The sequence below is a fragment of the Coturnix japonica genome, chromosome 5 (assembly GCF_054131305.1).
Source record: "Coturnix japonica strain WE chromosome 5, WE-NBRP24, whole genome shotgun sequence".
NCBI lineage: Eukaryota > Metazoa > Chordata > Aves > Galliformes > Phasianidae > Coturnix > Coturnix japonica.
Genome location: NC_140667.1, coordinates 46,216,290 through 46,231,097, shown reverse-complemented (window position 1 = coordinate 46,231,097; position 14,808 = coordinate 46,216,290). Strand labels below are relative to the sequence as shown.

Below are 14,808 nucleotides of genomic sequence, written 5' to 3'. Positions count from 1 at the left end.
CTTCAACATCATTGCACCCCACCCCACCTACCCCAGGAGGAGTCTCAAAGGCCTGTGCTCACTTCACTGCCTCCTGTTTCTGCTCCTGCAGCCACAGAAGTGGGAATTCTACTGATGCAAATTGCAACATGCTACTGAGGATAAAGAGACATTTGGAGCTGCCTGCTGGAATCATTTGCATTCTTTATTTCAGAGAAGATGCAAGTTCTGTTACCTTCAGACGAGCAATAAACAAACATTTCTGCATGGCAAACATCTCAAAACCACAAGGCACTAAAGGACAGGTAACAGTGACTCATGCAAGCAACAAACCAATTCCTCCCAGCAGTAACTGGACAAAAGAGGAACAATTCCACCATACAAGCCTCTGATTTGTCAGGGAAGGCACAGAATTCCTATTTCCAGCATAGAATGCTTGTAGTTATGCTATAAAAATGCTATACAGGTATAGCATTTTAGTATTACAAATGATTCTGTACTGAGCAAAACTGAATAGATATGTAGCAAAAGAAGAGGTACTACAATAAACTGCAAATAATGTTTACACTGCTGCATAAAATAAATGAAGTTTTTACTAAGAAAACTACAATTACTTTTACATTAATGATAAATCTTTCTTAATGCACAGAGGTGAGGAAAACAAAGGCATTTTTTGTTTCATTGGATTATAAAAACTGTTTCCACTGCTCACCTCAGGGGTCAGTAAGGGCTGTTAAACAGCTCTGATGCAGACCCCCCAGTCAGCCCAGATCCAGGCAGCTCAAATGCATCACAGAGGGTATGAGCAGTCCCAGCACAACAAAGCACACCTGGGCACACCAGATCTGCTTTGTCACACCCTCCCTAATTTCCAATATATGATGTTTGAAATACTCTTTTTTCACCCCAATATATCTGATCTGTTCTTAATCCGCTCCTCCAGGCAGGATGGGGCTTTGAGCCACCTGGCCTAGCGGGATGCATCCCTGCCCATAGCAGGGGCTGGAACTAAATGATCTTAAAGATCCCTTCCAACCCAAACCATCCTATGATTCCTCAAGACAACTATTTTAAAGGAAGTTAGGAATAGTCAAAGTTACCTACACGTATTTTATTTCATAGGAAATATACACATGCAGTGCTGAGATAACATCTGAGGAGCCCCATTAGGAAAAGTGAGATATGTTTTTCTTTTCCACATTTGCTGTTCGGGATACACTCACTGCACTGAGTAGGAGATTGGCAGATAACATGTAGGCCAACACTGACAGACATCCAAAAGCTTGAGTTGCTTTCCCATGCATCTTCCCTCGCCTTCCCTACTATTTGTCAGTGGCCCACAGGGCATCGTGCAAGAGAACTGGGCTGTGACAAAATACCTAGTCCTTGAATGTCACATTCCATCCACTTCCTAAAATCAAACCAGAAAAGATACAGTCTTTGCAATTCTCAAATGCTGTGTTTTTTTGCTAAAAATAGGCAGTTTCACTTATTCTTGTGTGCTGTGTTAAATATCTACATGCTGGAAAGAAATAACAGTCAGATGCACAAATTGCCTCACCCAACTCCCTGCCTCCAGAGAGGCTTCAGTCAGGCAGCAGCTACTTCAAAGCTCACGTTGCACATGCCCTGAGACTTAAACCAAGAGAAGCAACTGCCAAATTCAGGAGGCAGGAAAAGGCTTAGAGTTAGAGGCCTCCCTGAGGCTAAACATTTTTTTAAATAAGAACTACAAAAACAAAAAAAACCTTAAGTTAAGCCCTTCTGGAACAATGTGCTCACAAATCTCTCATAACCTTCCAAGTCACAGCCACCAAGGTTAATGACCCAGCAGCATACACATGGTTTCTAGGCTTTGTGAAAATACTACAGAGCTCTGCAAGAATCATTGGAGCGGCTTTAGGTTTACTTCAACCTTTTGGAATCTAAGAAGAGTAAACAAACAGGAGACACAACAGTTCAAGGTACTTAATCCAGCCCTTCCTACGCAGGACTAATAAAGATGACCAGTAGATCCAGCAAGAGCATTTCAGTTTGAAAGACTCAAAGCACAAATCTGGCAGATCTCCCTCTTCCCCTTTGGCTGAGCCTGCTGTCATCAAGTGAAATGCTTCAGTCCCAATCACCCAGGCTTGATTCTGAGAGCAGAGCAGCAGCAGCACACGGACTGTTTGTTACTGATCGGTTTGTGCTGTCTTGATGAGATCCTTTCTCCTTCAAAGCTATGGAATTATCTGATCAGTGTGCCCCTCAAAACAGCTCGCTCTCAAGAAAGGTGATATAAAGATGAGATCATTCATTCTGTTTCTTTGTTTTCATGGCAAAAGTGCAAAAGGAAATTTTAAGGAATACGTATTTATAAAGTTGGAAAATACAAGAATAAAAACACAGTATGAAATTAAGAACAAAAATTTGTGTATAAAAATACTGAGTGCACCTATGGGCCTGGGCTTATTTGACTTTTTAAGATATCATATACTGCAAATAACATAAGAAGAATTATAAAATATTGACATCTATGGCATCTAGGGGCCAGAGCTACACACACACAAAAGCAAACATAGAAGCTAAGTATTCCATATTGAAATATAGGAATCTCAACAGTAAAAAAAAGAAGAAAAAAAGAATTGTCTTAGTCTGCTGTGCTTTGAGTGGGTAACCAAACAATTGTATTTGCAATCCACACGTACTTTTCCACCTACGCAAACTTTTAATTAAATTATAAATCATGCTTTGTCCTTATTACAGCCTTGCAGTGGCTGCCTGCCTCTCCCCTCTCTTGCCTTGCATGTGGTTTTACAGCTTCACCTTCCACCACCAGCCTGGCACAAGATTTAAAAGAGGGAAGGAGGGGGCAGGGTATCACTTCTATCTGCCGCAGTAGAAGTGATACCCATCTCTTTTTGTAACTGGAATTAATTTATTGGTGCCATTCAACACATGGTGCGATGAGCAGCTGCAAGGACAAAACACGAGTCCAGTTCTGTATGAGATGAGCCCATCAAGGAGCCCCATTTAGTCTGCAGCACCCATTATTCCCATAATTTATCTCCTGCTGCTCCTGAAGCTGATTTAATTCTCCGACCTGGCAGAAAACTAACCCAGCAAAAGCAAAAACAAAGTACCTCACACAAACACAGCGCAGATTTTGCTGTTGGGTTAGCATGTTAAATTAACTCTGACAAATTAGTCTGTCAAGTGTTCACTGGGTAAAACCACACAGAGCAGGAGAGGAAGCAAGACCTTCCACTTGATCACAGCTCACGTTAGCTTATCTGCCTGAGGTGTTGCTGCCAGTAAATAGGAACCTCAGCCTCCTGAGTATTGTCCCACCATGGCCCAACTTCCCTGGTTCTGGCCTGTTAACCTTCACCCCTGAGCAACCCCTGTACACCCTCTTATCTGATAACACCTGAGGAGCTAAGCCTGGCATCTTTCATGTCCCTCATCCAGTCTCCCTTCAGTCTATGTTATGTTGCACTATTTAATTGAAAAAGTTGAAGAATATATCTGAATTTACCTTCAAAGATAGTAGTTAGAATTTTTTTCTTATTACATACATATGCATCAGCAACCAGATAAACCTCACCACGTGTAGCAGCTTAATTCAAAGAAGGAAAGAAAAGAGAAAGAAAAAAAGGTAGGTTGCTCTGGTATTTAATCTCCCCGTTTAAACAAATTTTAGAAGCAAGCCTATTACTCAGGAGTATGTCTTTGTGTAAGAGGTTACAGTGCTGGCAACAACATCCTACCTAGAAAACACAGCTCCAGAATGGCATCTCCCAAATAACTCAGATGAGACAACACGCGAATAAATCATTCTGTTCTGTTCGCTGTTTTGAAGTTTTCTTAACACAACAGCAAACATTTTTCAACTCCATCTCTGAATGTTTAACCCCATGTCTCAGTTTACTGCTTGTAGAATGCAAAACCAATCCACCTGGGTCACAGAAGACCACTGAAATACATTTCAGATAACAGATTTATAGCTGAGCTAAAAGATTAGTTCTGAAAGACTACTTTTTCTTCCTCCAAACTTGTGCTGACAACACACCTGTTCTTTCAGATAATGCACTAAAAATATATATCTAAGCAAAACACAGCATACAGTAAATAATCAAATAGGAAAAAAAAACATCCCCTCAAACCAACACTAACATTTGGGTCATGTTTATTTAAAGCAGGAGTGGAAACATTGGGCTGTTAAATAATAAAATAGCCAGGCAGCCTGCTGCAAACATACCCACAGCATTCAAAATGACCATTCTTAGATCACCCAATGAAGCAGAACAGCTGTAAACTTAAAGCCTTGATTTTAGTTCTGTCCTATCCATTAATATTTCCTCAAAGGAGTCAAGAGCCCTTAATATTCAGTAGTGAATAGCAGCCAGCAGGGTGCCCGGGATCGTGCCTTGGTGGCTCTTGAATATCTCCAAGAAGGAGACTCCACATCCTCTGGGCAGCCAGTGCCAATGCTCCGACACCTGCAGCAAAGAAGTGCTGCCTGATGGTCAGACAGGACATCCTGAGGTCCAGTTTGTGCTCCTCTGGTCCTGGCACTGAACAGCACAGAGCAGAGAGGGACAGATAACCAAGCCCTCACCATCAGGGGGTTTGCTTTACAGATTGTTTCTTATTGCAACACATCTTATGCTGATTTAGACAGAAAGCTCAAATATAGCATACCAGAGCTAGGGCATCTTACAACAGCTCTCTTTAAAAGTTTTCTTCAGCTGCAGGTCCTGCAGCCCACCATTCACACAAAGATTTATCTACATGCCACTGGTAACTGACCCCACCTTCCCATCTGCCACAGCACAAAAAAGAGCAAGTTTTTAGAAGAGATCTCTTCTCAGTTCTTAATACAGAAAGGCCTCAAGCCAGACAAAACACGTAAGTGCTTAAGTTAAAAGTTGTATGTATAAAACCTTTTATCCCAGAGGATCCCTAATTAGTTCATTAAAATATCCAGACCCGGAGGAAATTACGAGCTTACAAACTGAAAAGCAGCTGCCAGAGGGATGACAATCTGTCTAGCAAAAAAGGGAAAAAAAGAAAAAAACAAATTTGTCTCTCACGTGGCATTACAGAGAGCTGTCTACATTAAAATGGTGTAATTTCATTTTCGTCCTGTGAGGGACAGCATTTCTATGAATCCTCATGCTCTCTGACTCCTCTAGAGTTTGGTCATTTGCATTTTCAGAGCTGGAAACCACCATCCTATTGAATTCCACAGCCAAACTGCTATGTGCTGTACAGCAGCAGCATTTCACTTCCCACCTCAAAACACATCAGCCATTGTTCACCTCGTTATGCTCTGAGCTACTTTAAATATGCTTAATACCCAGCCCTCACATAATCCACAGACACAGACTCCTCACATTCCATTTTAAAATACAATTCAATTTTCTCTGTTCAACGTTAGGAACCTAAAAAAGATGGCCTCATTTTTCACATTAGCTGAGCAAAGTCCTGCCTGCCACTGACCTATTATTTTGGCCTATATTTCAAAGTTGTACAGCAAGACGACAGATAGTCTTTAACATGTAAATGCAGTCACTAACTCCAATAGTTTCAGGACATGCTAATGCCTGTAAGGTTTTTAACAGTTTAGATAAAGACCCCATTGCCCCCTGTGACCCAGCCAATCTGGCCAGACCACCCATCTAGCAGCAGAGCTCACTCATGACCAAGAAGCCACCCCTGGCCAAGATCACAAGCTGATCTTTAGGACCACGCTGAGCAATATATTGCACAAAACACACTTCAAGGTCAGAAGGAAAACCCACCTGCCAGACCCCACAAACTATCTTAAGCAGCACTGTCACTTGAGAGCTGGAAGAATTCTTCCTACCGAGAGTCACAGGTTTATGAAATGCTGGACAGGGAAAAGACCAACAGAATGGTATTTGGTTCTAGACTACATAAATATGAAGCTGGAAATCTGTCAGCATCTTTCCCAGGTTTCAGGATGATTTTCCCTCCAGGGGGGAAGCTGCTCCTAACGCTGCTGCCTTCAGGGTACAAAAACTTTCCCAGACCTCCAGGGAATGCGAGACACCTATTCTGCACCTTACAAACTACAAACGTTACGGCTTCATTTAGGCTGATGCACTGGAAGGGCTCCTAACTCTCAGGTAATTACAAGTAGATTACAAATGATGTTTCATATACAAATGCAGAAAAGAACTATTTTTTGTCTCTTGTAGGAAATTTTCCTCCATGTTCACAATCAAACACAGCACCTATGCTATTAAGAAATGCAAACTGTTCTATTACTATAGGTATTTATTCCGGATTTAAGATCCAAAAACATAATTTCATATTCCACAACATCTAAAGGCAGCGTTTGAAACCTCACTTACTAGTTTTCAAATGGGCACATTACATGTATTCAACAAGCAGTCATTTCGAAGCAAGACAAGAAAATGACGGACCATGTCAGATTTTAGTCTTTGGAAGTAATGGAGTGTGGACAATCTTACTTAATTACTTTCCAAAGAATTAATTTAGAGAAATCATGTTAACATATCATTATCCGACCCCATCTCCCTAAAAAAAAAACCTCAGGGAGCTACATCCACATTTTAATTATATAATGAATGAACATTCATTTTGTTTCATGGAAGAGCAACATCACACGCAGCCCCCTCCATACACCCTCTAAGCTGGTGCAATACCTTATGGCTGCCCAATTAGTGTCATCTGCAAACAGCAAAACACCCCACAAAAATACAGCCATTATACCGTTCCATGCAATACTCCTACTTATTCTCTCTCATCTCCCTCATCATTTTCATTATCAAATGACAGGTTCTTCGTTACAGCTTCGCAAAACTTCTTTCGACCAAAGAGCTTCAGCATCAAACTTTAAAATTTTCAGCTTGAATTTCCAAGGAAAGAAAAAACAGAAGTCAGAATAAAGCCTATTAAAATGTATGGCTCCGACTGGAGTACTCGTTCTCCTCCTCCTCCTCACGTATTCATTCTTCAATAATGTACTTTAATACAATTTTAATCCTTATTTGAATTGTTCGCACGTGGCTTAAGCTTCAATAAAAGAATTGGAGTTCTGGTATTCTTAATTAGAACTTAAAACACGCACTTCAGTTCTGTAAAGTACTATTAAATTTTTTAAAAAGCTTGAAGATCAGATAAAGCGTGTTTTTCTGCTGAGAGCCCAATGCTTTCATTTACAATTCTCTATGTTGTTTTATTCATGAAAAAATACTTGATACTTGCAGTTTCTCCCCATCCTGCTAACACTGACACAGATTCTCTATTGAGGTTACACTAACACAGTCAGACTTTGCCATGACTGGTCCGTATTTTCATTTGTTTTGAAAAACCTTATTCTAAAAAATAAATTTAAAAGCCACCCTTCCTCCCTCCTGCCAATTTTAGTAACTACAATTAATGTCATTCATGACAAAAAAAGAGCTTTTAGTAATGTATTATTTGGAAATACTTAGCTAATTATAGAGCAACAAATTCATTTTACTTTTATATAGCGTCTTAATAATAAGAGTTTGAGTTTCAGTAGTCTAACAATATATATTGTGAAAGTATCCATTACAGCAAGTTATTTTTATTATACAGTGAATTGTTCACTTTGCATACAATTACTAGACATGCAACACGTGTTGCTGTATGCCACCCTTCTCCCCAGGTTCAGAATAGAAGCTTTAGAAGCAACTTGACAGAAACTCATCTTAAGTGCTATATAGTTATATGAAATAAGAAGCGAACATTAATATATGGTCCAATCCTGTGATACATCTGAGGGCCTGTTAAAGCCAGAAGAAACTGCAACAATAGGAAAAGTGTTCTCCAAGCAGTTCCTGCTAATAAAGTCTTCTACTGTGCTACCAAACTGACAGGAGCTTCATGCAGGTTATCTCCATGAGTCCAAAACATGCCACAGTCCTATAAAGAACAAGTCTAGAGATGACACACAAGAAAGCCTCGTATGCCCTCCTCCCTTAACATGTTGTTATTCGCTACTGAGAAACAAAAATAAACATGAGTAAAGTGATTAACATGTTTGCAGCACCACTTTGAACATGCTAACAACATCCTTCTGTACGTGAAGTACATTAATTTGCCCAAGGAGACAAATTAAATCCATTTTATCTTTGCATTATTCCTAAAAGTGGTGACAGTGAAACAAACTCCAACCCCTTCTAGCCTTGATGGCTTTGAACTAGCGACCTGAAAACTACAAGACTCTGATTAGCATTGTTAATGCCCTAATCCACACACTGCTGTGCAATTTAGGTCCAGCTGTAGGAAGAAAGTAACTGGATGTATGATGGAAAGTCAGGGAGAGGAAGTGCAGGAGTCAAATGTCAAAGAAAACTGCCTGAATAATACTATCCATAGAGGTTTCCTGTTTGTGGAGTTCATTTCCTCACCATGAGGGCATCCCTATACTTGCAGACAAATGAGTTAGAGAGCAAACATATATATATTCAATTTATTCGGGTGAAGCAACAGATAAGTTTCAGATAACCTGGAAATCAACCAACCAACACCAAGTACATGAACAGAGTCACATGAGCTACTCATCATAACTTTAGGGGAACAGGAGGGGAAAGTAACTGACAGTTGTCAAAACTATTACCTAACAAAAACATCAATAAAATAGATGTTGATACAGTTAAAATCACTTCAAAATTCTCATGAAATCTACATTTCTCTACTAATGATTGCACTATTAATTTTGATGGTTAAGCACTTTAAAGGAAATAATTAACAGTATAGAATCCTTTGCAGATAAATCAATTCCATTTAGAAGAATTTGTTCTACATTTCCTTACTGCTTTTCCCAAATACTCTAAACTTGACATTTCTGCTGAGCAACGCAGCTGTGTTTGCAGAAATGACTGTTTGACTGCTACCATTTCCCCACTAGCCAAGTGGGGAATACTATGGGTTGTAAATGAACCAAGGATAAGTTCTCCTTCCTTCTCTAAGTTCACACAGGCATCTTGCAGAACACAGTACAAATTTTACCTTTTATATCTGACCCCCCAAATAAATGCCCACAGCTACCAGTATAATGCAGGTCACATCTCTTAAACCATACTTACAGCTATGACTGGAGAGGGAATTGTGATCAGAGGACCCACAAACCACTGCCCAAACCCTACCTGTGTGCCCAACACAATCACTACAGGTGAATTTCTGAGCTGCAAGAGTGATTGGGAGGCAAGATAAGCACTGTACATTAATTCCAGTATGTGCCTTGTTCTGCAGGATTTCATCCCCAGTGTGGTTTTCTTTATCAGTTCTTACACAGCTACTAAAAAGCGTGACACTAGACTGCCTTACCAGTACTCCACTCTTCTGTCTAAGGAATACTTTAGTAAAATATTGGTTGACTGTGAACAAACATAACAGCTTTCTATCTAAAAACTACAGAAAAGTTACATCAGAGAGGGTACCCGCAACCTGGCACAGTTCATTCAAATAAACCTTGGGTGATTTACTTGTTGCCATCTATGTGATGCAAAACAAACCAAGTGTTCATTACCTAGAAAGTGAGATACGAGTTGAGAGCTATCCTTAGATAGAATCATAGAATCACAAGGTTGGAAAGGACCTATAAAATCATCTTTGTCCAACCATCCTCCCTTTGCTATACCTACAGAAAACCCCTAAATCTTATCTCCTAGCTCCCCATCCAGACGCTATAGAATCATAGGCACTAATGGGCACTAACAAGTTATTTTTTTTAAACCAAAGACACTAAAATAAACAGAACAAACATACCATCTAGCAAAATATTTTGCCCTGAAGAGCTTGCCCTCTGAAAACACAGAGGGAGATTTCTAGTTATTATGATAAACATTGGTAAGGTAGGCATATACTGTTTCCTTTGGGTCTACAACTAAGGGAAAAAGAATGAAATAACTTGATTAAAAAACACGCTGCAAGTTCATATTTCTTGCTTTGATGCCATCCCTGACTGACATCTGAATCTATTAACATAGTGGTTCTCAAATGCCAACTCTATCCCACTGCTCTGCAAAAGCACTGAAGGAAGTAGGTGTCTTTGAACTAGCTGTGCTAAATATTTGTCCTAGATTTTAGACATGCAGCTCCAAATGAACATGTTTTCTTTGCCTCTTTCTTCTCTCCTGTCTTTCTTCATTTACAATATCTGTACACTTTGTAAGCTACAAAAACACATTACTACACAATCACGTGGACCAGGTCTGTATCATATTAAAAAAGAAAATCCTACTCCTGAACCCAGAGCTGTTTCTAGACAAAAAGGAAGGCTTGGGGTAAACTTGCCAATTTGCTCTCCCATAACCCCTTCTCTATCTGACCAGGCCCTCTAACAACCAAGATCCTGTTTCTCTTACCCCATCACAACCTCCTGGCACTGCACTCCTCCCTCCCTTTGCAGGGAGGCTTCTGCATACCCTCAGCAGCCACCACCTGTCTCTAGCAGGGAGAGATCTGGGACACTGGAGAAGATGCAGCCATTCTCGTGCCAAGTGGAGATGTTCTCACTGCCCGGGCCACCTGTGCTGCCCACAGGTTGTCTGTATTATTCTCACAGGAGTGCTGGCTTTGTACCTCGATCTTTTCACATAGTCTCTTGTTTCTTCGTGTCCAGACAGTCAGGAATTCCCATTATGCCTGTACTTGTGTAATGCTATAATAGGATGATGATATCAGGGTGGCAAAGTCCTTGGCTACAGCAAATGAGAACGAGTCCAAATGCAGCAGCCACAGATGCAGAAATGAAGGAAAATAGCTGCTTACCTTAGGAAGGAAGGTAGGAAGGGATCTCTGGCAACAGATGCCCTCACTTCCACTGCCAACGCTTAAATGAGTGTCACTCAGGTACACTGCATGCACCTGAGCTCCCCTGGGTTGGCCCTGCCTTCCCACCAGGTGCTCATTAACTGCTTCAGGCTGTGACTTAGCATTTCCACTACAACCTGTAAAACTAGAATCGATCCTTTTTTCCTCTCTTCAGAAGGGAAAATCTTTCAACCTACAAAGATGGACAAATCAAGTGCTTACCATCCACGTTGTTTTAATTTGCTTTGCCCTACATCAAAATCATATTTTTCTTCAAATGCCTATTACCTGCTCACTCTGTTTGATTCTTCTTTATTCCTGCCCTACTCACAGCCCCACATCATCTCTCACAGTACTCTTTATACTTGAAAGAGCTTTCCGCTTCCTTCCAAAGCAGTTTTCTTTTCCTCTTTCAACCCTAAAACCTTCACTGGTTATTCCCCATCTGCATTTTTTTCCCTTATGGGTCATGTGTCTGTATGAAATATCTGATCATCTCAAGGCACTATTCAAAGACCCCATTCTCCTTTTCTGCTTCATGTCGTATAATGAAGTCTCACTGAATGTTAACTCATTAAAGGAAAGGCTTTGAATCAAACCACTTTCTTTTATAAACACAGAATAATTCAAGTTAACAACAGTTTCCTGAGCTCTACATCGACAATTACATGGCAAACAGGCAAATAATCCCTACAGTAACTCATTCTCGAGGATAAAACTTAAGGATTAACTAAGATTTTCAAACCTATATGCAACATAAATATATACGGTGTATTTTCACCGCACGTACTATGTGCTCAGAGTTAAGAAATCAAAAGAAGTGTGAGTTCTCAGAAATCAGATACTCCGCATATTCAAGCTGCTCAGAAAGTGCTGTTCCTCCCACTGTTCCCACATGTACGCTACTGCCATGAACACAGCAAAAGCAGAGCCCGAGGATTTTGGTAGGAAGCCAGATTGCTTACAAATGGATTAGGGTATGAAGTTTGAAATGAATCAATGTGATGCATATTTTCTTGCTAAAAATTACTCGCAATAAAATATTTACTAAGTTTAGGCAAAACAGGCATCTGTTATTAGCACACAACCCCCGTACACACTCATGGTTTTCCCTCTGGAAGAGCTCAGAGAACACAGCAGCCCCACACAATGCATAGCTCAATTCTTCACATTCTGAGAAACTACTCCCACAGCATCAAGGTCCACATGTATCACTGCCTTCTGTAACCCTACCCCTGTCGTGCAGCACACCGCAAGAAGAATCCTGTGGGATGTGGAAAATATGAAGATAGGAGAAGAGGCAGGCAAGCTGCTTGATGCAGTTGTTGTCATAAAAGCGATTTAATACTAACCTGGCTCCAGCTCCGCAGATAGCAGACAGCCAGAGAGCTGCTAAGACCTGGAGGAACTAGAGATTCACACGTCAGTTTTCACTGAAATCTGAGATTAGGAAAGCTCCTTATTTTGCTGCTGAAAAGCAGGAACCAGTCTCCAAATATTTGATTTTCATTCTGAAGTTTTCCAGGAACAACTCTCAGCAGCGCTATATTTTCACCCAATAACAGCAAGCACCAGCCAGCTACACAATCCCCACTGCTATGCAGGCCAGCATCACAAATATTTCCTCTGATAATACCGACAAATTCCTTGCTTCCTCCTGTCTTTCCCACAAGCTGTCACCGTGGGCCAAACAGCTCGCCTTCCAGGCCACCACACACATCACACCAGGTAGCCTCCAAGTGAAATAAACCTTAAAAGCCTATTAAAAATAAAACGAAGGAGAAGCAGGTGACAGCAGAGCAGCTCAGGAGGCTGCCAGCCCCAGCTCACTGATCCCAGGGCCACCTGGCCAGGCTGGCAGGACGCTCCGTGCCACACTCGTGGCTCAGGGCTGTGACACAGCACGGTCACACACACACACACACACACGGAGCCCCATCCTTTGGATGGCCGCACTCCGCAGTGCCGCACGGCGATGGGTGACGACTCGTGCCGGCGGCTCAGCACTGCTCCAAGCCGGATACACGCACACACACACACGTACACGAATTCCTACGGGCCAGGTGCAGAAGTTCCCCGCGGCTCCGGAGCCGCGTAACGGGGAGGCTGAAGGCGAAGTTTCCTCCCTCCCTCCCTCTCTCCCCGCATCGCGGCCGTGGCCGTGCGGACAGGCCCTGCCTGCAGGCCCCTCTCCCCGCCGCCGGCCTCCGCCCCCGCCCCGCCGGGACGCCGGCACCTCGCCGCTCCCCGCGGCCGCCTCGCCCTCACCGTTGCAGAACTGGAGCAGCGAGGAGGTGTCGTAAAGGCTGCTGTAGCTGGAGAAGCCGTCCTCCATCCTGCCGCCGCGTTACCGACCTCCCCTCGCCCGTCCCGGCGGCCGCCTCGTCCGCGCACTGAGGAGCGGAGGCGGCCTGCTGCCTGCTGCCTGCCTCACTCAGTTGCCATGGCGACCCATTCACTCCGCCGCTGATGGGGCGGTGGCCGCGCCGGGGCTGCGAGAGGGGGCGGCCTCGGGGCGGGGCGGGGCGGGGCGCTCCCCGCTGCTGAGCGGACCGAGCCGGAGCCGCCCGGGATCTCCCCTCCGCCGTCAGAGGGCGGCCGGCCCGCGGGATCTCGCGGGAAGGAGCCCGGTGAAGGAGAAAGCCGAGCGGAGAGCGGCGTCTTGCGGCCGCTTCTCATCGGCAGCCGCCCGCAGCCCGGGCCCCTCGGGGCAGCGCCCCGAATGGAACGGGGATAGGAGGAGAAACGCGTCCGCCGTAGGGAGGTCCTTGGAAAGGTGCCCCGGAGCGATGCGGAGGCTGAAGTTTGGGATGCGGAGAGTTGCAAGTCAGAATGTGTATGGCAGGAGTTCGGCGGCAGGTCTGGGGCAGCCTGTCTGTTCGGTGCTGCCTCAGCATCCCCCTTCCGACAGCTTAAAAGCTCCCCTTGCTTCCCCTGGAGCAACCCTGCGGTGTCTTCATTTCAGAGGCAGCTCCTCTGGCCATAGGATAGAGCTGTCACCATAGTACTGTGACTGATGTTCTCTTACACTAACAAGGTGAAGATAAGTGCTGGATCTCAGAGTCCACCCAGTTCCAACCCAATACCATGGGCTGGCTGCCCCCCATCAGCTCAGGCTGCCCATGGCTGCATCCAGCCCAACCTTGGGCACCTCCAGGGATGGGGCACCCACAGCTCTCTGGGCAGCAATGCCTCACTGCCCTCTGAGTAAAGAATTTCTTACATCTAACCTAAATTTCCCCTGTCTTAGTTTAAAGCAATTCCCCCTCGTCCTATTACTATTAGGCAGTGTAAAAGTTGGCTTCAGTTTTTGCGCTGGAAATGCTGACGTGTTCAGTGATCAAAAGCCATTTTTACTTCAAGCTCTTCTGCAGACAAGACAAAAATAACACGTTGCATTTCTGTAGCACCTCTTTTCCTCTTGAAAAACGCCAGAACACTTCAAGTGTGACTTTGTGTCTCAGTCCTTTAAGGAGCTTTTTTTGCATGACAGTTCCATCATATGGATCCAGTTACAGGCCTGAGTTCTGTATATGCGAGTCTTTGCACCAATCACTGAGCCATAGCAGCGCTAACACAAAAATATGCTATAAAATTAGGCTGGGATATCAGTTCCACATTAAAGTAGGGTGAAAAGTGCTCCCTTCTGAATTGCCATTGCCAGTATTGGTAGAATTGAAGAGATCTCCAAACCAGCGTGACAGAAACCACTGTGTTTTATAGCTGCAGGATATAAGAGAAAGGAAATTTGTAGTTGTTTAGTTAAAAATAAAATATAATAAAAAATGAAAATGACTTCAAAAATACTGTGTTTAAAATCAGCTGTGATTCTTTCTCACCTTTAAAATTAACAAAGATCCCCTAGGTTTTCTCACAGCCTTTTTTAGGCATAATCTATCAACCTTTTCCAAAATATCACATTTTTCTAAACAATGTGCACATACATATGCATGGGATTTTTTTTCCACATGAGGTACAGTACTAGAGAAGCGGAGCTCATTTTTAATA

At 43.0% G+C, this 14,808-nt stretch overlaps 1 protein-coding gene across 17 annotated transcripts in view; it reads right to left on the bottom strand.

Annotated features, from left to right (window-relative positions):
* The window catches only part of EML1 (EMAP like 1), a 110,708-nt gene that overhangs the window by 60,441 nt on the left and 35,459 nt on the right, over positions 1-14,808 (bottom strand). For 5 of the 17 annotated variants that reach the window (XM_015865507.2, XM_015865512.2, XM_015865516.3 and 2 more), the window contains exon 1: positions 13,069-13,245. The exons of the other annotated variants lie outside the window; for them this stretch is intronic. In XM_015865507.2, coding sequence (XP_015720993.1) covers positions 13,069-13,135 — 67 coding nt within the window. In that variant the 5' untranslated portion in view covers positions 13,136-13,245. Of the gene's footprint in view, positions 1-13,068; positions 13,246-14,808 lie in introns of those variants that run through there. 17 annotated transcript variants of the gene reach the window in all.